At 40.6% G+C, this 25,541-nt stretch overlaps 1 protein-coding gene across 4 annotated transcripts in view; it reads right to left on the bottom strand.

The window, feature by feature from the left end:
* Sema5a (semaphorin 5A) overlaps positions 1 to 25,541 on the bottom strand; it is a 377,405-nt gene that overhangs the window by 89,689 nt on the left and 262,175 nt on the right. For all 4 annotated transcript variants that reach the window (XM_090332136.1, XM_090332139.1, XM_090332137.1 and 1 more), the window contains 3 exons: positions 19,361 to 19,646; positions 14,612 to 14,747; positions 8,725 to 8,929 (listed from right to left, as the gene is read on the bottom strand). In XM_090332136.1, the coding sequence (XP_090188262.1) occupies positions 8,725 to 8,929; positions 14,612 to 14,747; positions 19,361 to 19,646 (627 nt within the window). The remainder of the gene's footprint in view (positions 1 to 8,724; positions 8,930 to 14,611; positions 14,748 to 19,360; positions 19,647 to 25,541) is intronic.

Below are 25,541 nucleotides of genomic sequence, written 5' to 3'. Positions count from 1 at the left end.
GAAACCAAGTGTGCATAGGCCATGAACCAGGGAAGCTCTGTGGAGAACTTTTCCTCATCTCATCCTCACACAGTCAGTAAAAGGCCATCCTAACAAAGAGCCTATTCCCAAAGAAAGCCACACCATAAGGCATGGGGTAAAACCACAATGCATCTTACCTTTTTCATCCCAAGACTTTATACCAAAACATCTGGATGATTCTGTAACATCTGCCAGGTTCTTTCTTTAATTTTAATTTTAATTTTAAAGGTGATGCACAGAGGGGTTACAATTCCATAGGTCAACTATTAAGTACATTTCTTTTTGAACAGTATCACCCCTTCCTCCTTTTCTCCCAGTTTTTTCCCTCCCAAACCTCCTGCCTTACAAGTTGCAGAGTTCATTTCCAACATAATGTCTAGTGGGCATAACTGTGGAATTAGTTCACCTGTTAGTCTTCCCCTCTCCAAATCAGATAACCATATATACAAGATAGAAGATACAGAAATCAAAACAGTCACCAAAAGGAAAAAAACAGGGGAAAGAAACTCCACAAAATAAAAACCTTCTTGTTTCCTCTCCTAATAATAGCCTCCTGTGGTCTCCCTTGGTCTCAAGGTGTGAATGTTTAGAGTCATGTCCAAGTGTAATTTTTTTCTCTATTACTATACATTGGATTTTCTTGCATATTTATAGGCACATTCTAATTACAAATGAGAGAAATCATGCAGCCTATGTTTCTTTGGGTATGGCTTACTTCACTTAATATAATTTTTATTGTATTTTATTGTCAGGTGATAATAGAGAGGGGTTACAGTTACATTCATCAGGTGGTAGGTAGGTTACTTCTTGACTGTTGTTACCCCTTTCCATGTTTTTCTCCTACTTTCCCCTCCCCCCACCCCTTCCCATTCATATGAGTTTTTCCTTCCCTTATCTATTTCAAATAAACAAATAAATGTATATACAATATACCAGGTGCCAAAGTCAGATACGTGAGGTTAACCATAAGGAGAGAAAAGGAAGAAGAAAGAAAAGAAGAAGAAGAAGAAGAAGAAGAAGAAGAAGAAGAAGAAGAAGAAGAAGAAGAAGAAGAAGAGGGGAAGGGAGAGGGAGAAGAGAAGGGGGAGCGGGGAAGAAAATAACTTAGGTTAACAACAACAAACACAGAAATAAAACTATTGTTTCTATATCCTGGAGTTCATTTCACTTATTCTCATCCTGTATTTTTCAACTTTTTCCATTTCATTACAAATGGGGTAATGTCCTTCTTTTTGATGGAAGCATAGAATTCCATTGTGAATGCACATATACCACACTTTCATGATCCATCTGTACATGGAGGGGCATCTGGGTTGATTCCATGCCCTAGTTATGGTACATAGTGCTTCAGTGAACCTGGTTGTGCTGGTGGCTTTACTATATCCTACTTTATAATCTTTTAGATAGATGCCCAGGTATGGACTTGCTGGATTACCAGGTAGTTCTATGTCTAATGTTTTTAGAAGACTTTACACTGTTTTGCAGGGTAGTTGAACAAGTTTACATCCTTACCAACAATGTAGTAGGGTTCCTTGCTAGCATCAGCTACCCTCTGTTTTCTAGATAATGGCCAATTTAATTGGGGTGAGGTAAAACTCTGTGTTGTTCTTATTTGCATTTCCTTTATGGTCAAAGATTAAGCATTTTTTGTCATGTCTTTATTGGCCATTTTTACTTCTGAGAAAACTCTCTTCAGAGCATTAGTCCACTTATTAATCTGGTTGTTGGGTTTGATTTTTGTGAAGGTTTGATTTTTTTTTTAAATTCCCTGTTTATTCTAGATGTTGTCTCATGTGTATCTAGCACTGATTTTCTTTCAAGAGTAAGGCTTTCTAGTTTGTACAATTGTTATCACAGATGTACCGCAAATGTTTCAATATATGCTTATTTTTGTTTTTTGTTTTTTTTTCTTTGCAATGAGTTTTAGTTATGACATTGAATGTACAGTCAGGAAAGCCTGAGGACTACATAAAAAGAAAATTTCTGCAAAGAAAAGGAAAAACACATCAAAATGATAACACATAGAAGAGAATGACAGAGAATATTCATATGCCCTATATGGAATTTAAATTCAAAATATGTAAGAATATTACATTGCATGCTTATTTTTGAAAGATTAGCCTATACTAAAATTCCCAAGTGATACTTTATTTTAGTCTATTTTAAGTTTATCATTTATCTGGTATTCCATATTTCCCTATTTTTATCTTTCTTAGCCAGAATTTAGCCATTTATTAATCATGCTTCCTATTTATAAAAGATATCCATGGTTTTCTATTGTTTGACATTTTCATTCTGGTTAATGCTTACATGTGCATTTTATTCTTGGAGTAATATGACTGATAATTGCAGAATAATACCTGTAAATAATTCTTGTATAAAATACTCAGATCAACTTTCTTTTCTTAGAATTGTAAGAACATTTTTCATGAACATAATCAGCTGTAGAGTAATATGCATCTACCAGAAAAATTCCTATTAGTAGATATTTTGTCCCCCAAATGCTTGTGTCATTCTTTATCCTGAAAACTTAACCTGTTTACGAGTGTCCATTTACTCTCAATAATATTCTCTTAATATTGCTCAAAGATGGTATGGTTTGGTATCTGTAGATTTAATTTTTTATTTAAGTTCAGGGAATTTTTCTTTAATAATGTCTTGGGAAACGATGTATCAGCTGCATATATTGGATCCTCTGGCTCAATGACATTACCTGACTTATCTATGAGGCCATTCTCATATAAAATATTTCCCAGTAATACAATCTTTGCCAATATTTACTCTGTGCATTCTTAGCTTTGCTTCTGTTCCCATGAGGTTTCTGAACTATTACCTTCGCAATAAAGAATTGCTTTTATCTTCTACTTATGCACTACCTCTGTGGGCTTACTTTTCATTCTACTTTGCATCTTTCATCTCAACCTTGAGGACTTACTTTATTTATGTTCTCTCTCTTTTTTTTAAAGCAAAGTAAATTTGTGGCAGATGTACTTTGTTCCTTCTTGTGAAGTGTTCTTCAATCTATTTTTTAAACCCTAAAGAACTCAGGTTCTCTTTGACCTGGGCCTACTCTCAGATTGTTAGAGATATTTCATTCCAACATACAATCCATTTGGAGGGTGGTTGTAGAGAAGACCAGTAGTTGTGAAAACTTGCCACAAGCTCTCAGTAAATTAAATCATCTAAAATTCCTTCTACTAATGTGCAGATACTCCCTCGTTAGTGTCCATCTTTATCTACCTGGATTTTTTGGAGGGTGGGGGTAGTGGGGAAGAGAAATGCTGGGTATTGAGCCAAAAGCCTTGTTCAAGTTTAGGAGGCAATCTTCCACTGAACCTTCCCTGATCCAGTCTTTGATATCTTTTCTTTTCCTCTTTTTCCTCTTTTGACAGTCCTGGGGCTTTAACTCAGGGCCTGAGCAATTCCCTTAGGCTTTCCTCAAGGCTAGCGCTCTACCTCTTGAACCACAACAACACTTTCTGTTTTTCTAGGTGTGTGGTGCTGAGGAATCGAACCTGGGTCTTCATGCATGTGGGCAAGCACTCTACCACTAGGCCAAACTCCCAGTCCAAGTGTGTGCATTTTTATGTGTGGGTCTTATTCCTCTTGTTTTCTTTAGCTTCTGGAGTTTTTACATAAACATTTGTGAATAATCTCTAAAATATCTTATTAAAGCTGTGGCAACCCAATCGAAGGATGCTATTCCTTAAAAAAGTAACTATATTGGGATATAATTTGCATACTTTAAACAGACTTTTTCTCTTGTAAATTATTCGTAGTTGTGCAACTACAATAGAAAGTGAGGACATTTTGAGGTTAGATAACTTTAGAAGCCACAGTAGAATTAAAGCAAAGTTAAAAAAAAATACCTCTTTCTGGGCATGGTGGCTCAAGACTGTAGTCCTAGTCACTCAGGAGACTGAGATCTGAGGATCGTGGTTCAAAGCCAGCCCAGGTACTAAAGTCTGTGAGACACTAATCTCCAATTAACCACCAGAAAAATGGAAATGGTGCTGTGGATCCAAGGGTAGGGTGGTAGCCTCGAGCTGAAGAGCTCAGGGACAGCACGCAGGCCCAGAGTTCAAGCCCCATGACCGACCAAAAAAAAAATCTTATGCTAGAAAGCACAGGAAAAATCATGGGATTTCTAGGGGACTGAAACCCAGAATGGAGATGAACATGAACCAGGGCAGAACCCAGAGGGCCACCTGTGACAGGAGACAGGAGACAGGTATAGCCATCAGAGCACTGTCAGAGGCAAGTGGAGTGTAAGCAGGGATGCAGGACTAGAATCAAGTGTACAAAAGATCCCAACACCTGACTGGTCAACATGATGCTAACCTCATCTTTGTGGAGAAGAATTCCTCAGATCATCGTACACAGGACTCAGTCACAAACATTGTGAAGGAACTACGCCTTGCCATTTGCCCACTTGACTTAGTAGAGATGGCAATGAAATGACTTACAGCCAGTCAGCTCAGTCAGGACCTGGGAAACAGGCCTACCGTGGGCCAGATGCCCAGCAGGATAGGGTTGTGGATACAGCAAGAAATACCCAGGCTCGTGCCTTGGGTATTTATTCATTCTCAGATAAGGAGAGCAGGTATAATTGTTCCATGATGACACCAACCTGTGTGCACCAGACCTGCTTTCTTCTCTAAGAAGGGATATCCTTGGTCTGCTTTAATATAAGTTGAGAGGAGTAAGATATAAAGAAGAAAAAAGATAAATACCAGCCTTGTGAGTCGCCAAATGCCAAACATTGTATGTTTATCTTCCAAAGTGTCAGGCTTCACTCAGCTCTTTGGAGGGTTGAATAAAAGAGACTGGCATTATTGGGGTTTCTTTCTCATAATCCATTTTTATACGTCATTGCTTCAGAAGTAAAGGGTAATCAAGAAGATGATGGGCCACATCCTTGAAAAATAATATCCATGCAAATGAAATTTTTATTTTGAATTACATGTTGGACAGAAAGATATTTCCTTCCAGATGCAGTAAATTCAGTGATGTAAGAGTGAAATGAACACATCACAAGTTAGTGGGATATAACGTTTCTTATTTATACAGGTCTCAAAGCTGGAATTATCAAGCCAGTCTCAACAAGCCTGGGAGCAGGGAGCATCCCATGTGGCACACCCTGGCGTATAGCAGGGCTTACTGGGGAACCCCATATCTCTCTGCTTATTTCTTGCTAGAAGGTGACACTATCTGATACAACTTCCCCCTTCACTGAAATAACCTGGCTAGTTAAGGAAGAAAAATAAAAATTACAGGTGAGCTTTATGTCTCTGATAGACAGCATCTTCATCCAGCCGGCTAAGCTGGAATTGGAACTAGGGCCATTTCAATGTATATATACCAGGAATCCCCTTTTAAATGGGTACCAGGTTAAATAAAAGCAAAATGTCAGGTCAGTGGGAAAATTTGTTGTCTCACAGTACAACATATTTCCTGAAGGACAAAGTGTAGAATGATTGCAATCTGGTCTGTAAACCTGGGGACCAGGTCACACAGCCTGTGCCCCAAAGCCTGAGCGAATGCCCTTACTAGAAGGCATACCTTGGAGACATTAGGGGGAAAAGGTCCAGACACAGCCACAGGAGAATTTTTTTGATTTCCCTTTGTATATAAAAGTTACATTTACATTATATTGTGTCTACTAAATATACATCTGGAACAAAGCAGCATTCAACAATGTGTTAATATGAGGTGCTTCCAGGCATCTGATCTATTGGGAAATACCAGTGATAGAATGTGTAAGACTAGATTCCATAAAGCATCCATTTGGAAAACCTTGGATATCTGTTGGGTATAACTGAAGTACAGAACAGCAAAATGAGATGGGTGTGTGTGGACCCCAGCCAGGACAGGGTTGGGGAATAGCAGACTGCCCAAAGGACCATTTTTATTTTTATGTTCTTTATTTATTGCCAGTCCTGGGCCTTGAAATCAAGGCCTGAGCACTATCCTTGGGCTTTCTCAAGGCTAGAGCTCTACCACTTGAGCCACAGCATCACTTCCAGCTTTTTCTATGTATGTGGCACTGAGGAATCGAACCCGTGTCTTTGTGCATGCTAGGCAAGCACTCTACCACAAGGCTAAAGTCCAGGCCCCCATGGGACCATTTTTAAAAGAAACTTCTGCAAGCAAGTTTCTAGAAGCTGCAATTCCACATAACTGATATTGGTACAGTCTCATGGCAGATCTGTCATTTGTTTAAGTTGACTTGATTCTGTTCAAACACTGTTTGTCATAAAGATCGTCAGGTATTTTACCCTGTGTGCATGCTGAAACAGTATTCTTTGTGCAATCCTCTCCCATTTATGAGATCCCCAAAGGATTGGAGCTGGAGGTCATCAGGTCAGGAGATGAATCCTCTCATGGGTTAGGAGAAACATGATGGACACTCTATCTTCCCCAAGGGACACCACAAATGGGTGGCTGTCCCTGAGTCAGGAAGAAGCTCTCAACAGGAAATGACAGTCTACACCTTAACGCTGGATCTAGACTCCAGAGCCCTGAGAGACATGGTGTGTCATTTAAGCTCTTCGGCTGGGAAGCAGTCTCATAGTGAAGATCACACCTCCTCCAAACATTCAAGGACAAAACCCTCTCCCCTGATCACCTGTGATGAAAGCTAGGAACAAAAACGACAGGATAAAAAGGCACAACCACTACATACAGTCTGTGAAGGAAGACAGTGCAGTGGTAATTCCTTTTTTCACTCCTAAGCCAGATGAATAAAAAGTCCCGTTCTGGACTCCCCTCCCATCCACACATCTGCTCCGTCTTCTCTGTCCTTCACTGAGTTGCCTCCATTACATGTGAACTCCCACATGATTGAATCCCCTCTCCCCTCTTGTCCCAGACATGAGTAGCCTTTCAAGGCACCAGTGGTCAGATCCACTTTAGCCACCCATCCAACGTCCACATCTGTTCTCATCTTACTAGACAGCTGCACAACACTGCCCCCTGCTCACCAGACTGGCATATTTTAGCATTCACTGTTTCCCTCCATGGGACAGGACTCCTCCTCCATGCTCAGCTTAGCCACCATGCACCGGCAGAGGTAGAATTTAGCCAGTCAAGCACGGGATCCATCTGTGAGCTGCCCCTACATCCTTCTCTTTCCATTCACAACAGCATTTTCTCATCACCCTGCTGGTGATACCTACTGGTTACTAGCGGGTTTGATATCTACCTGTGCCCTCAGAGGGGAGCCTGGCACAGCAGGATGGTGCTAGACTACCCTTCATCAACTCAGTGCTTACAGCAAACTTGACAAACAGTAAAAATTCAACAAGGCAACTTCATGAGTAAAATATACTGGGGCACATGTAATATGAATGGAGGGCTTGCATCAAGAAAAGATAGAGGTGGATAAATTCAGTTATCATCATCAACACACGTACGTGAAAATGGGATCAGTAAGTTGAAGGGATCAGTGGGCTTGGGAGAGATGGAGGAGAATAATGGAAGGGGTGACACTGATGAAGAATAATCCAACTCAGAAACTGACACACTGTGACTTAAAGATAATAAATACAACAAACATAATAAAATACTCAAAGTCAATAAATTAAAAAAGGAAACAAACAATAAATAAAACAATACTTTTTATGAAAAGAGAAAAGATATTTCTTGAAAATAGCAGCAAGAACTGGTCATGGTGGCTCACGCCTGTAATTCTAGCTACTCAGGAGGCTGAGATCTGAGAATTGAGGTTCAAAGCCAGCCCGGGCACTAAAATGTCCATGCGACTCTTATCTCCAATTAATCACCAGAAAACTGGAAGTGGGGCTATGGCTCAAAGGGTATGGGGGTAGCCTTGAGCTGAAGAGCTCAGGGACAGCACCCAGGCCCTGAGTTCAAGACCTATGACTGACAAAAAGAAAGGAAGGAAGGAAGGAAGGAAGGAAGAAGGAAGGAAGGAAGGAAGGAAGGAAGGAAGGAAGGAAGGAAGGAAGGAAGGAAGGAAGAAGGAAGGAAGGAAGGAAGGAAGGAAGGAAGGAAGGAAGGAAGGAAGGAAGGAAATAGCAGCAAGAAAAGAAATTAGGCTTTATGGGAAAGTAAAATTCTATAAGCTGCTGAACTGAGAGCTGGGACAAAGAGATGCCCACAAGGATCCCATGTCTGGGGGACATGAGGGCAACGCTGTCCAGGTAATGGACAGACTCTGAATGCCACCTAGACTGTACTGATTTTGGAATCCTAAGAGATCTAGTTACTGTCCATAATTTAACAAATGCTGCTGCCTACCTGGCCTGTAAAATACTGTTATAGATGCCCCCAAACAATATACTGCAAAGGTTTTCAGAAAGCAGGAATCTGACCACAGGAATTGTTTGCAGCGAGCATTGTTTTTACTCCAATCAGAAATCATCACGACACTTCCCCCACCAAAAGCAGAAGCTTCTACTGTCTTGAACGATCTAAATTATGATGGTCTTGCCAAGAAGAAACTGGCTACGAGGAGTGGAGAAGCAGCAGTTAAAGCACGATGCACTCTCTCTCAGACACAACTGATGATGGATATAGTCCAAGAAGAGAGTTTCATAGAATTTCAAGATGACGCAGGAAGGGAGACAAGACGGAAGCAAGCAGCGTGGAGGTGGCTGACCGTGAAGAAGACGGTCGCAGAACTGTTAAGACATCACATAAGATGGAAGAAAGCTGCCCGGAAGAAAGCGCTGTCCCTACCTGTGGCCAGATAGATGATGTGGACCAGGCTGTCTCTGCCCTGCACCACGTCCACAGCCACGTGGGAGAAGCGGCTGTTGTCCTCCATGAAGACAGGCACTGGGGTCACTGGCTGCACCACCTCGTGCATCAGAAGGAATTTCTGAGCATCCTGTAGGTTTCTTTCTGTCAAGTTCACATACAGGCCCTGGTCCACGGTGCCACACTGCAAAGAAAGACAGATTGTGTTACCAGAACCAAGCCAGAGCTAACACGGTCACCCAAGCTGGAGGGTGACTGCCAACTGAGTAAGGTTGAACGTGATTGAACGTGGAAACGCTCTACTTCTGCACTTGTCCTGACCGCCCAGCCTCTCAGATCTTCCTACCATAGAGGAAGAAACACATCACATTGGAGGAAACTCTCAACTCCATTACACAGAGATAATCAGGGGTTATCACATATGGTGGAAGTTGTTACTGACTTTACTCTTCATTGCCAGTTGGTTTTCTTGGCAGTTGTCTGAAGAAGCGATCATGCTGGAAACAAAGCAGGCAGAAGTATTACACAGATTCATTAACTCTCCTAATGCAGCAGTGGGTGTGTAAGCAAACATCTACCCAGGACAACTGAATAACTATATTCTAATCTACACACGATGTAATAGCACACACTCCAGCTACAAAAGCCCTAGAGTGGCCTGAGTCTGTACTTCTATTAATAAAAGTGTGGTTAGAGCCAGGAAATGGTGCACCAGTCTGAAAAGAGAAAGGAAGATGAGACGACTAAAGCAATGAAGGGAAGAGGGAGCAGTGAGATGACAGGACAAAGAAGCAAGAAGTAACGAGGGCACAACTTTCAGGTAGAGAAGCATCATCAAGTGGATCCTGGGACAAAGAGGGAGAAACCAGGCCTGAAAATTGCTGAGAATTACATTCAGGACTGTGATGGAAGAGGTCAGCAGGTGTTAGGTATGACAATTTCTGGCAAAGCCAAGATAGGAGAAAAAGTACAGCATTCTGATGCCAGCAAAGAATCGGAGAATTACCACACATTTTTCATATATATATATATTATGCACACATATACATATATACATTACATATGTGCATAATATATATATACACATACATATATACGTATATATGTATATATATGTGTGTGTTTTGAATCCTGCTACACATTAGTGGCTGGAGATATCCTTGTAAAGCTCAATGACTGTATGAGTTGGGAATCAAACCTCTGGTCACACAGATACTTAAATGCAAGCAAGAAACATTCTAGGTTTCAAGTCACAAATGTAACAATAGCTTTCCATCATTTTTTCCCCATTGCTTTCAATTGACATTTGTGTACTTTTACTATATAATCTACATAAAATTCTAAAGGTTAAAAGAAAAAACAAGAATATAAAGATGCTATGGCTTTTGCACTGTGGGCCATTGCAAAATCAAGCCTTCTGTATATCTGTGGTGGAGATCCTTAGTGCAAAATTAATTCCCACTATGTGCCATTCGAGGTGAGTCCATGGAAGCCAGTCAGCACGCCTATGCTGATATAGCTGTTAACTACAGCAAACCAAGAGGAAAATATGTATTTGGACTAGGGATTATACAAAGGAACACCATAATCTGTAAGTGTAGTTCTCCCCAAGTTTTAAATCCATCAGAGGCAGTCTAGCTTATCTAAAGACGTTTCCTGCCTGAAGTACACACCCACACACCACCTTTCTGCCTATCTTGTCGCAAAAGCACAGAACTGCTCCCTCCAATACATGCCAAAAAGCTAACACCTGCCCCCCACCAAACCAAACCAAAACACCTCCTTAGTGTGACACTGGGAGCCACAGAAAATGAGGATGTGCTGGTGCTACAACTACATCAAGATGAACAAGCTAAAAGTTATATTATACTCTGCCTGGAGGTAGGGAAGATAAGAGTTCATTAAGTCATTTCACTCATTGTAAACTCCTGCAACAGAATAGAATAATGAATTGAAATAAATGCAAGAACTTCATTAATAGTTTAACCTTCGTACGTTTACAAGGGACATTCTGAGAAGGAATGATATATTTTATTGTCTAATTAAGACAAAGTATTCATTTACATATTTAGTGTCCAAGAAGCACCAAATAGAGGGTAATCAAGGGTCAATTCAGTCAAATACATTACAAAGTAATTAATATGCATTGGCATTATATTGACATTTATTGCATTTGAATCATTTCTTGCCCCATTTTATTTGTGAACATATGAATGATAACTGAGTCAATATTTTGCCATGTAAAGTAACAAAAGGTAGATAGCATGTAAACCTTTTGTGTTTTCAGTCCCTTAGTACTCTCAGTACTTAGTACTTAGTACTTTCAGTCCTCTGAGTACTGCCTTTGCCGTGTCCCAAAGGAGCTGGTATTTTGTGTGCTCCTTATTGTTAAATTTCATAAACTGTTGGATTTCTGTTCTGATCTCTTTGATGACCCATTGGTGATTCAACAATGTGTTGTTCAATGTCCATGAGTTACAGGGTTTTCGTTGGTGGAGATGTGTGTTCAGTTCCAATTTGATGCCTTTGTGGTCTGAGAGAGTGCAGGGAATAATTTTAGTGTTTCTGAATCTGTCCAGGTTTGTTTCATGGCCTAAGATGTGGTCTATTTTGGAAAATGTTTCATGTGCGGCTGAAAAAAACGTATATTGTGTTGTTGCTGGGTGGAATATTCTGCAGATGTCTGTTAGATCTAGTTGGTCTATATAGTTGTTCAATTCTAACGTTTCTCTGTTGAGGTTTTTGCCTTGTTGATCTGTCCATAGGTGAAAGTGGTGTGTTAAAGTCACCAACAATCACTGTGTTTCGATCTATGTATGGTTTCAGTGAAAGTAAAGTTTGCTTGATGAAGTTTGGAGCTCTGGGATTGGGTGTGTAGATATTTAGGATCGTTATGTCTTCCTGGAGGAAAGATCCCTTTAGTAGTATGTAGTAACCTTCTTTGTCTTTTCTTACTAATTTTAGTTTGAAGTCTATTTTACCTGATATGAGGATGGCAACTCCAGCCTGTTTATGGGGGCCGTTAGCTTGATAGAGTTTATTCAACCTCTCACTTTCAAAAAATGTTTGTTTTTTTTTGGGGTAAGATGTGTCTCTTGAAGACAGCAGAACGATGGATCTTGCGTTTTGATCCAACTAGGCAGACTATGTTGTTTAATTGGAGAGTTAAGTCCATTGATATTGAGAGTTAGGATTGAGAGATATTTATTAGTTCCTACCATTTTTAAAAGCTTTCATTAGAGCCTGTGTCTTGACAGTTCTTGTGGTCCTTAGGTGGTATGCTGTTTAGGTGCCATTTCTTTCTCTGTATTGCATTTATGTTGGTTTTCTATGTGTAGAACATCTTTCAGAATTTTTTGTATTGTTGGTTTGGTTGCTACATAAAGTTGCAGCTTTTCCCTGGAAAAACACTTCTTAGCAGAAAAAACAGCACAGGAGGAATTTCAATACCAAACTTTAGCCTCTATTACAGAGCTATAATTATCAAAACAGCTTGGTACTGGCACAAGGACAGGCCTGAAGACCAATGGAATAGAACTATGGACCCAGATATTAAACCACAGACCTATGGCCACCTAATCTTTGACAAGGGAGCCAAAAAAATACAATGGAAGAAAGACAGCCTCTTCAACAAGCTGTGCTGGCAGAACTGGTTAAGCACCTGCAGAAAACTAAAGTTGGATCCTTCTTTGTCACGCTGCACTAGAATTAACTCCAAAAGGATCAAAGACCTGGAGGAAAAGCTGACACACTGAAACCTTTACAAGAAGGAATAGGAGATACACTAGGCCTCCTTGGCACAGGTCGAAACTTTCTTAATAAGGACCAAAAACCAGAACAAATCAGAGAAAGGCTGGATAAGTGGGACTGCATTAAACTGCAGAGCTATTGTATGGCAAAGGACATAGCTAGTAAATTAATTAGGAAGCCTACAGAGTGGGAGAAGATCTTCACCAACCATACAACAGACAAAGGCCTCATATCTAAAATATATCAACAGCTCAAAAAATTGAATCACTCCAAAACTAATCTCCAAAGTAACAACCATCCCATTAAAAAATGGGCCAAAGACTTAAAGAGAGTCTTCTCTGAAGAAGAAACAAAAATGGCCTATAGACACATGAAGAAATGCTCAACATCTCTAGTCATAAAAGAAATGCAAATAAAAACAACTCTTAAGATTCCACCTCACTCCAGTTAGAATGGCCAGGATCAAGAAAACTAATAACAACAGATGCTGGAGGGGATGTGGCCAGTAGGGATCACTACGGCACTGTTGGTGGGAGTGCAAACTCATTCAACCACTATGGAAAGCAATATGGCAGTGCCTCAAAAGACTAAACATAGAACTCCCCTATGACCCAGCAATTCCACTGCTTGGCATTTACCCAATCATCCAGAAACAAAGGCATACTAAATCCACCAGCACAACAATGTTCATTGTAGCATTATTCACCATAGCAAAGATATGGAACCAACCTAGATGTCCCTCAGTTGATGAGTGGATCAACAAGATGTGGTATTTACACACAATGGAATTCTATGCTGCTGCCAGAAAAAAATGACGTCGACCCATTTGTTAGGAAATGGAAAGACTTAGAAAAAATCATATTAAGTGAAGTAAGCCAGACTCAAAGGAACTTAGGCTCAATGGTTTCCCTCATTTGTCATAATCAGTAGAAACCTTGGGCTCTACTAGCAGAGATTTGTAATAGTAGAGCAAAACATTGATACATAAGGCCATATAGTATGACGCTAATTGAAAGGACCTCCAGGATATTGAAACAAAAGCCATATAATGAATGATTATCATCCTTAATGTACTATGTTATGTCTCATCTCTTCTGCTGTCCCTTGGTTATATGATATTGTTACAGTATCTCACTTTGTTATCTGATATATTGGATATATTTGTATTTGGTTATTTGAAATTGGATAGGGAAGGGGGGAAAACAAGATGAGGGGTGGGGTGGGGGGAGGGTAATGGAGACCAAGACATGTGAAAGGGTATCAGTGTATGTGAATTAATGCACCTTCTATCTGGAAAATATCATGTAACCATTTTATTAATTACAATAAAAATATTTTTAAAAAAGAGGAGGAGAGACCAAAGGTATTTTATTTTTCTTCCATGGAAGGACACAAGGACAAGATGCTCATTACAAACCAGGAAGCTGGCTCACACCAGAGTGTGTTTAAACAACCTTAAACATATTGCCCCCAGAAGTGTGAGCCAGGCCAGGACTTGCTGTTTTGTTATAGCAGCCAACAAAGTCTTATGCACCTGCTGACTCACTGTCGGTCAGTTCATCTTAAGGTCTCAGCTCCAGTGATTTACAAAGCCCCTTGCAGCTGAAACACTATAATTTTGTGATAGAAGGGCAGATGAACCTCAGCTCCACTTCAGTTCTTTATCTGCCAACACTGCATTCTGCCCTCGCTATAGGAAGCCCTGCCACATCTACCAATTAGAACGCTCTAATTCTGTTTGTGCATCTCTATTGCTCTCTGCCCTCTGCACTAGTCTCTGGAAAATCATTCATTAGGAATCAGCAATCCTGGGAACATAGAAGCTGTCATTATTAGTAGTCACTGAAGCCCAGATTCCTAGCCCACTACAGAAGGCTGGCCTTTTTGAGTTCATCATCAGGCATCACAACTCAACAAAAGACCCTTTTGGGTCCAGGCGCCATAGTTGACAAAAGGACTGGTCTGTTTTCATTAGCCAAGTTTACTGTAGGGCTGGGCTCCAAGGACCAGGAAAACTGCAGCTGCGCCATGCATGCACCAAGGTTTAATGATCTCATTCTCCAATTCCCCCTTCTGCACAGGGATTTCCCAGAGTGCCTCACTCCTCTGCACTTACCTGGAAGTTGGGGTTGGGATTGGGGTAAGGCAGCCAGGCCGAGCGTGAGTTCTCCTGGTATTTGAAGGGCCCATTGAAGGCCTGAGAGATGGCACTCAGGTTGAAGACACACACAGCCGAGGCAGCAATGCTGTTCCTGGAGGATGAAGAAGAGAAAGGAGGGGCTGGATCAGAGAGCCCAGCAGAGACCACCACTGCCCACCCATCAGTCATTCTGTGGCAGCCAGCTGCTTCTAGAGGCCTCAGACCCACAGCCCCTTAAACATCATAAGAAACAAAGTCAGAGCAGTGGACATGCTTTTCCTGTGATTGCTTTGTGAGAAAGACAATATTCTGGTATTCAAACAGGATTAATACAGTCAGATACAGTGGGGGCAATGAGTTGTTTTGAAGGTCTGTATGTTTCACCTTTATATTATGGAAGGAAAAGACTTTTTCCTCTAAGGCAGAGAGCTTCTGTGTCTGTCTTACATGGATCCAGTTGCACTTATTTATCCAGTGGCTTTAGCTGGCAGCAGCATTTTCTTTTAACACTCGAGATTTGTGTTTATTTGTCATTCTTTACAAACTAATCAGCTCAAATACTTTTGCAAGGAATGTCTGTCAGACTGTTCATATATTTTTGTAGAACAGCAAATCCAAAGAATCAAGTAGAAAACAATTTTGACATTAGCACTGACATATACAAATTTGAAGCCTTAATTTAGAATTCAAGTACTTCAGAAAAAGTCATAAATGGGGGGCGTTAGGTCAATGCCCTTTGACAAGAATGGAAATTGCAAGCCCATATTCTGGATTGAATTTGCATTTTTAAGCTTAGTTGTGGCTCTTACAGGGAAGAGGGGAAGTTGAGTATGTGTGTAGTTTTCATATCATTGTTCTAACCAGTACTGTATGTCTACTGACATCACTTGTTGGTATCAGTACACAAATCACAAAGTCCAGAACCAAAGTATTCTGTTCATCTGACAATAAGCAGTTGCAATATACCACATTACACATTGTCCTCACTTCAATCCACATAGTCTTCACAGGAAGTGAACACGAGGCCGACTCAAGAGGGTGAAAGACCTGGCTACAGTCTGAGGACAAACATCCACATTAGCCCTGATGGGCTCCAAAGACCAAGGTTTGAATTCTTGGTGAGAGGCAGATGGAAGATGAGAGCATTTCCAGGCATAGCTCCCTGGAGGACAGAGTTTTGCTTATCCCAGCACCACTGAGGGCTGACATGGAGCCCAGTACCACTAATGCAGGAGAGGAGTGAACTCTAAACACAGACGTCTTCATCCTAGTGCCACTGTTCAATACTCATGGAGAAGAATACAAGTACAGAGAGAGAACAGCCTTTGGACATGTAACTTCAAGAACAAAGTGAAGCCGGCAGTGCTAGATCCAGAACAGCCAGACACAGACACAGACATTAGATTCTACACAGCGGCCAAATACAGTGGCATGAGTATGGGAATCAGTGAAAATCACCATGAGTCTTCTTCTAAGTACTTGCCAGGGGTAATCTAACTGTTCCCAAAGAGTCTACAGATCTGAGATTCTGACTTTCCATATGAGCTAACAAATGTGCAGAGAGAGGTAACTGAGCCCATGTCACAGGCTATGGAGGTGAAGAAAGATTTGAGCTTGTCATCAGTTCCTGAGTTCACGCTCTTGACAATCTTGCCCTGATGCTCCTTGAGTAAAAAAGAACCTAACATTCTTCCTGTCAGAACCACCGTTACCTACTCATTCCCACCACTGGACTCTGGATGAGCCACCAGAGGGTCTGGTCTGGTCCAGAAAGTTCCATGGATGCTCCAGTAACTGCAGCATCCTCCATGGTGCTGGAGGAACACCTCCAACCCTTGGTGGGTGAGGTGCTCTGGAGAACATCCAAGCTGTTCCTGACTAGTTGAAGTTTAAGGAGCCCGAAGAAAGTGGAGGAGGAAGGGGAGGAGCCCTGAGAGGGTTGGGGAGGAAGGACATGCTCAATCCACATGGCCCCACCCTCTCTCTGGGGATGGACCTGCATGCAGGAAGGAGGTTTCCATCCTGCCCCTGTGCTTGCCTGCATGCCCATGAAGCCACCAGAACTCTAGGATATTTCGCCCTTGCAAATGAGTTTGCTTAAAGTTGGGACGAGTCGTTGTAAGCTCATCTGAGCTTACAAGCATGGCCTCCAATAGGAATCAAATGATCATGTTCCTTCAGTTAATTCTTGTTTATAATCAGGTGGATGGGAGAAAAACACTCAAAAGAATCCACTTAGTGAGCCATGCAAGTAGAAATGAACATTTGCTTGTACCTGAAGTTGGCTTGAAGCAAGCTTAGAAAAGGTCCTATTGGTATGTGTATATATGGGGTGTATGTGTGTGTATATGAGAGATGGGCGGGAGGGAGACCGATAGACAGACACACTGATACACACACACATACAAACACACACACGCACACACACACACACACACACACATACACACACACACACAAAGATGGGGGAAGGGATGGGAGGAAGAAGGGAAGGAGGAAAAAATATTCTTCTTAGAAAAGTTTGACTATCAAAAATTTTCCTCAACAACTTCCACTCCAACTTTGTGATCTAGATAGCTAGCTATAAACACAAAGACATATTGTTTGCCATATATTTTATCTATACACATCCATAGTGATGAGACAATATTTTTTTAGATATCTAGGAAGAAAAAAAATTACAAAACATCCATGGCAATAGCAAATTGCATTCCATAGACCAATCATGGCCTAAGCGGTGGACAAAAGTCACATAGGCCCAGGGATAGAATGGGCCAGAAAGCTTTTCCCTCTATTCCTCTAGTGCTAGAAAACTTCATATAGTGAAACTCCAAATCACAATGTACTATCTCTGATTCAGAGATACAAAATTACTGGCTTCCTTAATCTCACCTTCTTTCAACTTAAAGCAAGTTTTATCAGGAATGTGACCATGTATGGAGAAAATGAAAATCAAGACTGAAAAATGAAAGGGAGGAGACGGGTGGGATGTAAAGTGGAATTACAGATGAGGGGTCAGAAATGTCCTCCCGAACCCTCTGAAGAGAAGAGGTGAGGTATGATTTTATCTGTCAGCTAGTAAGCTGTTTGAGGTGACTTCTGGTATAGGGTGCATTTGCGACACTGAACAGGCATCTAAGATTACCTGTATCTCTTTCACCACCATCTAAATGGAGTATTCACCATCTTGGAATGGTTTGGACATGGCACTTACAGAACCTTTGAATTGGTGTTTTTGTTGTTGGTATTTTTTGCTCAGGGAATGGACATCTGGATAAGCCAAGCTCCCATTGTGTGGAAAATTGATGTCAGCTGAGCAGCTGAACATTTATCTTGTACGGCCCACACTATTTCTTAAACAAGGTTATGGAAGAGAAAACTAACTTTAGAAACCATAAATTGATTTTTTTAAAAGAAAACTCTCAAGGAGGAAAAATGACCTCTGGGGTTGAAAAGCAAAGGACAATCACTGTGAAGTGGACTTTGCTTCCACGCATCCTCTCAGCATGGAGAGTGTGGCATGAATGGTGTCAGCCGATGAATCTGAACACTTCTGAGTGTTGGGAAGTGTTCGAGGGTCTAGATGGACAAGGAAGAAAGAAACTTCACACTGAAGTGCAGGCTTCTGAGATGAAAGGCCAAGAGGTGAAAAAGTGAACTAAATAAAAACATGCGGGGAGCAGAACTAGCATGAGTCACCTGCTGTCTGGTTTACTCCAGGCTATGATTTCACAGGACCAGCACAGCCATCAGTGGTAAAGCTGGGAGAGGCCCTGGGAAGCCAGCACTACTGACCACACACCTGATTGATCATCTGCACATCTACACTAGATCCTCTACTTTAGTCATTTTCCCCTGAATTGTTGGACCTCTAGAGTGGAGATTCTAAAGGTGATCCAAATCAGAACTGCACTTTCAGGTGAGAAGCAGTCTACCTAATGTCTAAGGAAGCGAACCCAGAGCCTCCATGCTTGTTAAGAGGCAGTTGTCCTCACTGAACTGTCAGAGGGTCTACTACAGATGAGAAATCGATGCAGGGTTGGTGAGGATTCCCTTCATCTATGAGAGGAGGGGAACGCAGGGAAAGAAAGCCAGCTACACTGCCCAGTCTAGATCCTGTCTGCCCTGATGTTAGCAATATTATCCCAAAGGAAAAAAATACACTGTAATGTTTTCAGAGTCACTTCATAAATTATCATTTAAGAAGACAGATGACCAAGTTAGCTAGAACATGGTTTAAAGTACAGCTATGAGAAAATGCAAATGTGCCTTTCACATAAAAACAGAGGTTCAGGAGAATATCATATTATATTATCTAAAGATCAGATTTTACAGACAATGGTGCCTTCATTGTATATAAATGCACAACTTATTTACAGGGAAAAAAATACATCTAATACGTGCTAGTATTTTAGGAAGTACCCAGAACACATTCACAAATCAGGGAGAAGCACTTTGTAACAGAACAATTGGATATTGTGTTTACTCAAAGATGGGTCAAAACTTTTTCAATAAGCCTTATCTTCCTAATGCCATTTTCACAAGGCACATATCTTTTTCTAATATTTAATTCATACAGAGACGTCTCTGTTGATTATATTTTGGCTGTGGGCCCAGGAAAGAAAGGAAAGAGAGTTCCTTTAAAGCATGTTTAAACGCTCAGGAACAAAAGTCTCATTGAGCATGAGTAACGGGGAGGGAAAGACACCATTTCTAGCTACGTACACATTGGTGGTGAAGATGCCATAGATTAGATCCAGCTCGGGCAGGAAGAAGGTGCTCTGAAGCTCGTTGTAGTAGAAGGGCACCTCGCCGGGGCGGGAGCAGTTCAGGCGGGCCTTCATGAAGGTGGTCCAGGTGTCTTCCAGAAGGAACCGACCCCCAATGTCGTTCTTGCACACCCGGGCAGCTCTGGAAAACACGGTCTTGCCGCAGTCATGCTCCACAGCATTTTCCCGGAAGAAGAAGTAGGTGAAATTTCCGATATCATAAGAAGACACGAAGTTGGGTTCTGGAAAGAGCAGGAAAGAAAAAGAACAATCTCATCATCTGAATGCTATCCTTGGTCGGGCTTGCCTAGGATTTCTTCCACAGAGACGTGGCTTGCTCCAGGTGTCATCTCTTCTGACAAGGACAAATGAGAGGCTCCACAAGCAGCTTAACCACCGGTTCTGCTCTGAAACCCAGAGTCATGTACGCGTTGTGAATGATGGGAAATCCAACAGTGTTATTCTATACCCGAGAATCCTGTAGTAAATCAGCATAAAACATTACGTGACATTATTATCACAGCGGCCAAGGCTTGCAGATCAAATCGCATTGACATATATAACTTTATTTGAAAACTCTTGCACGAACTACAGAAACAAAGGGAAGAACAAGATTTAAAAATATAAAACATATCATGCATTTGACTTTGACATGGTTCATGGATTTCAGTATAAATTTTAAAATTAGCTTCCATCAGTTGACAATGGAGTCAAGAACTCAGACTGCAAGGTAAATGCCTTATATTAGTGTGAGCATTCCCTGTCACTAAGGGCAACCATGTAACTATGAGAATCAAGCATTATTTTCTTATTTCTACATTGCTGAAGAGATACAAAGAGAAGCAGAAAAGTATTGAGGCATTTCATTGCCATGACGTTTTCTGATCTAATAACTGGCTTGTGTCATAATAAAACTATAGCAGCATCTTTATTTAATCATCAAACTCATTAGGGAACTTAGGAAATATATATTATCAACATTTGATTATGACTTTTTCCAGATGTCCTTTTTGACAATAATGATAAAAACCTTTGGACATAGACATACCCAAATATTTATGTTTAATATCTCTAATAAAAAATTAATTCGCTTCTTACTCCTTTCTGTAAAGGCACTAAAATCATGTACCAGGTATCTTCATGTTATGGTATAGTTAAGAAACTATATATTAACTTTTGATGTTCAAAATCAATGGAAAGATTCAAAACTAGTTCTATCCACAGATACATTTTTCAGAGATAATTACTTCATAAGACCAATTCACTAGTACATTTGTTCATGTCTACATATGACTGTTGTTCTCAGGCCTGGTAAGGACATCAACTAATACATAGAACATTGGATAAGAAGTAATTTTGAGTTATAAACTATCAAACATAGTCTTAGATGATTAACAGTTTAGTCTGAAACAGATACTTAAGTGAATGAAACAATATACGGGGAAAAAGTCCCAACAAGTCCTGGGTTGGGCATGATGGAATATGTGTTTTACATGAGCTGCTCAGGGGATGGAAACAGTAGGAGCCTAAACTGTAAATCAACAAGGAAAAACGTGGCAAATGAATCTCAAAAACAGAATGCAGAGGATGGAGGTGTGGGTCTACTGATAGAGCCCAGCCTTGGGTTCAATCTCCAGATCAGGGAAAATAAAACAAAACAAGCAAACAAACAAAAAACCCTATAGTAAAATGTGTAAGTTGTACATTAGATATATTTACTCTTCCTGGTATCCTTAGGCTCCTTAAAGAGCATTCCAAAGTCCAGTAAGTAACATCTGAAACTTGGGTATCCAGTTCAATAAAAAAAAAAGGATAATAGCTGGGTATGGTACAGTGGCTCACACCTGTAATCCTAGCTACTCAGGAGGCTGAGACCTGAGGATCATAGTTCAAAGCCAGCCCGAGGAGGAAACTGGAAATGGCACTGTGCCTGAAGGGGTAGGGTGGTAGCCTTGAGCTGAACAACTCAGAGACAGTGGCCACGTCCAGAATTCAAGTCTCACAACTGAAAAAAAAAAATTAGGATAGTTGAAAATCTGCTTACTTTGCATCTCTAAAGGAGAATAACATGCAGAAATAGAACTTTAAAGCAAACACAAGGAACAACAACAAATCTATACTTATGTTATAAACAAAACAACTGCATATATACCCAACTCTAAAGAGAATGTTAAAACCATTTCAATATGAGTGCTGTATCCTATCTCATAGGACCAGATTATAGTTTGAAGATTATTCTAGAAACAAACAAAAAAACCAGCCATCACCATCATCATCAAGAATAGCAACAAAGTTTTCAGTGTGTCAGTTTTACTTCCAGGTCTTTGATCCATTTGGAGTTTATTCTAATGAGGGTGACAAAGAAGGATCCAACTTTAGTTTTCTGCAGGTGCTTAACCAGTTCTGCCAGCACTACTTGTTGAAGAGGCTATCTTTCTTCCATTCTATTTTTTTTGGCTCCCTTGTCAAAGATTAGGTGGCCACAGGTCTGTGGTTTAATATCTGGGTCCTCAGTTCTATTCCATTGGTCTTCAGACCTGTCCTTGTGCCAGTACCAAGCTGTTTTGATAATTATAGCTCTGTAATAGAGTCTAAAGTTTAGTATTGAAATTCCTCCTGCGCTGTTCTTTCTGCTAAGGATTGTTTTTGTTATGTGGGGTCTTTTATTATTCCATATGAAATTTTGGATTGCCTCTTCTATTTCTTTAAAGAATGACATTGGGATATTGATGGGTATTGCATTGAATTTGTAGATAGCCCTTGGCAAGATTGCCATTTTCATGATGTTGATTCTTCCAATCCAGGAGCATAAGAGGTTTTTCCATTACCTCAGTTCTGCTTTAATTTCCTTTTTCAGGGTTTTAAAGTTTTCATCAAAAAGGTCCTTTACATTCTTAGTTAAGGTAATTCCTAGGTACTTTATTTTCTTTGAGGCTATTGCAAAACGAGTTGCTTTCCTGATTGTTGCCTTGTTCCTCTCAGTGTTGGCATAAAGGAAGGCAGTTGATTTTTGAGGGTTGATTTTATAGCCTGCTACTCTTCCAAAGTTTTGAATCAGCTCAAGGAGCTTGGGAGTAGAGTCTATAGGGTTCTTTAAATACAGAATCATGTCATCTGCAAAGACGACATCGCCCCATTTGTTAGGAAATGGAAAGACTTAGAAAAAATCATATTAAGTGAAGTAAGCCAGAGTCAAAGGAACTTAGGCTCAATGGTTTCCCTCATTTGTCATAATCAGTAGAAACCTTGGACTCTACTAGCAGAGATTTGCAATAGAGCAAAACCTTGATACATAAGGCCATATAGTATGATGCTAATTGAAAGGACCTCTAGGATACAGAAACAAAAGCCATATAATGAATGATTGTTGTCCTTAAGGTACTATGTTATCTCTCATCTCTTTTGCTCTCCCTTGGTTATCTCATATTGTTACAGTATTTTGCCTTGTTTTCTGGTATATTGGATATATTTGTATTTGGTTATTTGAAATTGGATAAGGAAGGGGGGAAAACAAGATGAAGGGTGGGGGTGGGGGGGAGGGAAATGGGGACCAAGACATGTAAAAGGGTATCAATGTATATGAATTAATGCACCTTCTATCTGGCAAATATAATGTAACCCTTCTATTAATTACAATAAAAAATCTTAAATAAAAAATAAAAATGAAATAGATCATTGACTTCTACACAAGCCAAAAAAAAAAAGAATATCAGCAAAGTGTCTGATCATAGATATGTCCAGTCTAGAACTCTGGGGTAAAGTAGAAGGTATGCCTAGAAAATATGAATCATTTCCACCGGGATTTCTCATATACCATCACAAACAGTCCCTCCTGATAGTATTCTGGGGACCTGAATGTTATAGAGCTCAAGTATGAAGGACTCTTGAGCAGAGAGGTGACACTAAGATAAAAAGAATTGTCAAGTACATCCCAAAGCACAGGAGGGTTAAGGGATTCTTATCAGCAAGGCAAGTCTACATTGCAATGGGGGTGGAGGGGAGTCTGGCATGATTCTATTGTTCTAAACTGTCTTTGACACAGACAAAGCCAAGAGCAACCAATGCCATGTCATCCTTGCTATTGTTTACAGCTGCGGACACAAAATCCCTGAGGTTCACCACAACTAGAAATGGGGACAGCCAGTGGACATCCCGATTCCAGACCACACCTCAGTGGCTGCTCCCTTCAAGATTGGACTACAATGAAAATGTTCAAGAGAAACTCTTAACACTGAAAAATAAGATCGAATTTTCTTGACACTGCTCTTGGATAGAGAATCATGGCCTTTTCTTAAGTGTGCAAAGAAGGTACACTCAGGCACCTGTTGAGGAGTTTAGAATAAAGAAGAAGGGAAGATAATTGGTGAGATGAAACGTTCTCAAAAACAAAAACAGAAAGAAGCAAAGGCTGAAGGAGGAGATCAAACACATTCAAGAACTTAATAACTAAGAGTGTTTGGGGAAAGTTCTTGGATAACTGCAGGACTTGTATTTCAAACAGACCCCTATCATACTGGAATGCCAACAGCTGACCTTTAGAAAATACTAACAACCTGTGTGTCCACTCTGCAGGACTGTCTCCAGGGAAGAATTCTCACAGAAAGGGAAGAGTGAAGCATGAGAAGCAGTTCAGCCTGTGCCGTCCATCTTGCACACACCATCTCCACCAACACTTTAAATCCCTGAATCCACCTTGAAGGTGGCTGTGTCCATTTCAGATAGAAACACTCACATGCATGTATTAATTTTGTTCTTATGTGAGCAATATTCAAGTTTCTTGGGCAGTATACACGGTCCTGTAATTCACCGTGCAGCAGGGGTTCTGCTGGCCAGGGAGCTAAACTGCATCTGGGGCCCTCCAGCTCCTCTACAGGGACCCTTTAGCATGATGATGCTTCCAACTGTGTGACCTGCTGCTAAACCTGAAGTTCTATTTTGTGGAAAGAAGGGTCTCTTGGAATTGAGCCAGTATCATGCTCCTTTTCTAAGACAGTACAAAAGCAGGAATAACTGTTAAAGAGACAGTAATGGACCTCTGGTATTTACAGATATAAATCTGGAGGAAGGGGATGTTAGATTCTCAGCAGGCAAGGCAGGAAAAGCTTATTGTTTTTTTTCCATTATTTAAGTCTGTCTCTTGTTAAAATGCAATTCGCTATAAACTACAATCTGTCACTCCTCAACAAACTAAACAAGCTATAAATCAGGCATTGCCTTCTTGTCTGCAATGGATATGAGTATAGGAAAGAGAGATGTGAGCCATCATTCATGTGTTATTGGCATTTGTTACAAACAAATGAAAAGTTTGCTGCTAACTAATTCAGAAAAAAGCCAGGAGTGATTCTATGTCAGCTCACATATAAATATTGAAGGGAGAGGCTGCTTTTTCCCCCCTCACATCTGAGCGCCATGTTCTACAGAATACATCAAATGAATAAGAAGAATGATACATCATGGCACAGGAATTGATTTCCCATGTGTACTTACATCACAATGGCCATGCAAATGGCAGGACTTTGGCTCACTACATGGAAAACCAGAGTGTCTGAGGAGTCTTAACACAGCAAGGTGAACCTGCACTGGGGTGCAAATGCTTCACAAATCTGACTACTGACCAAATCACCGAGTCTCTTGACAAAAAATAGTTTTCCTAAGTCCGTAAGAACAGATAGTAAAACATGAAAGAAACCCCTTTCCCGACTCTATAAAAATTGTAGAATAATCGAACTCAACCAAAACATCACGTAGCCACCGGCTTGCTAAGAAGAAGCTTAGAAGGACTGGATGTGGAGCTCATGTGCGGGGCAGCTCTGCTCAGCCTGACCGGGAGCAGCGTGTGGATACCAGAGGTCCCTGCCATCCACGTGACAGAAGAGGCCAAGGAATACTAAGTTGACAAGGCTGCAAGCGCCTTCACATACAATAAGATCACAAAAAATGAGAGCTATTATTACTTTCTGATGTATTTTTGGTGTCCTTTGAATAATAAAGAATGATCAAGTACATGCACATTACGCTTAAAATTAACCAAAATTTGTGGAGCAGGAACACTCTATGTTAAGGTTTTAAAATGGAAAGCTGTCCCACAAAATGACAGCAAGGGAGAGGATTTCAGTTCCTTCATTTTTGGTGTTAGT

Source organism: Megascapheus bottae, chromosome 4, assembly GCF_031878675.1.
Source record: "Megascapheus bottae isolate mThoBot1 chromosome 4, mThoBot2.hap1, whole genome shotgun sequence".
Lineage (NCBI taxonomy): Eukaryota > Metazoa > Chordata > Mammalia > Rodentia > Geomyidae > Megascapheus > Megascapheus bottae.
This window is presented reverse-complemented; position numbering and strand designations above follow the sequence as displayed.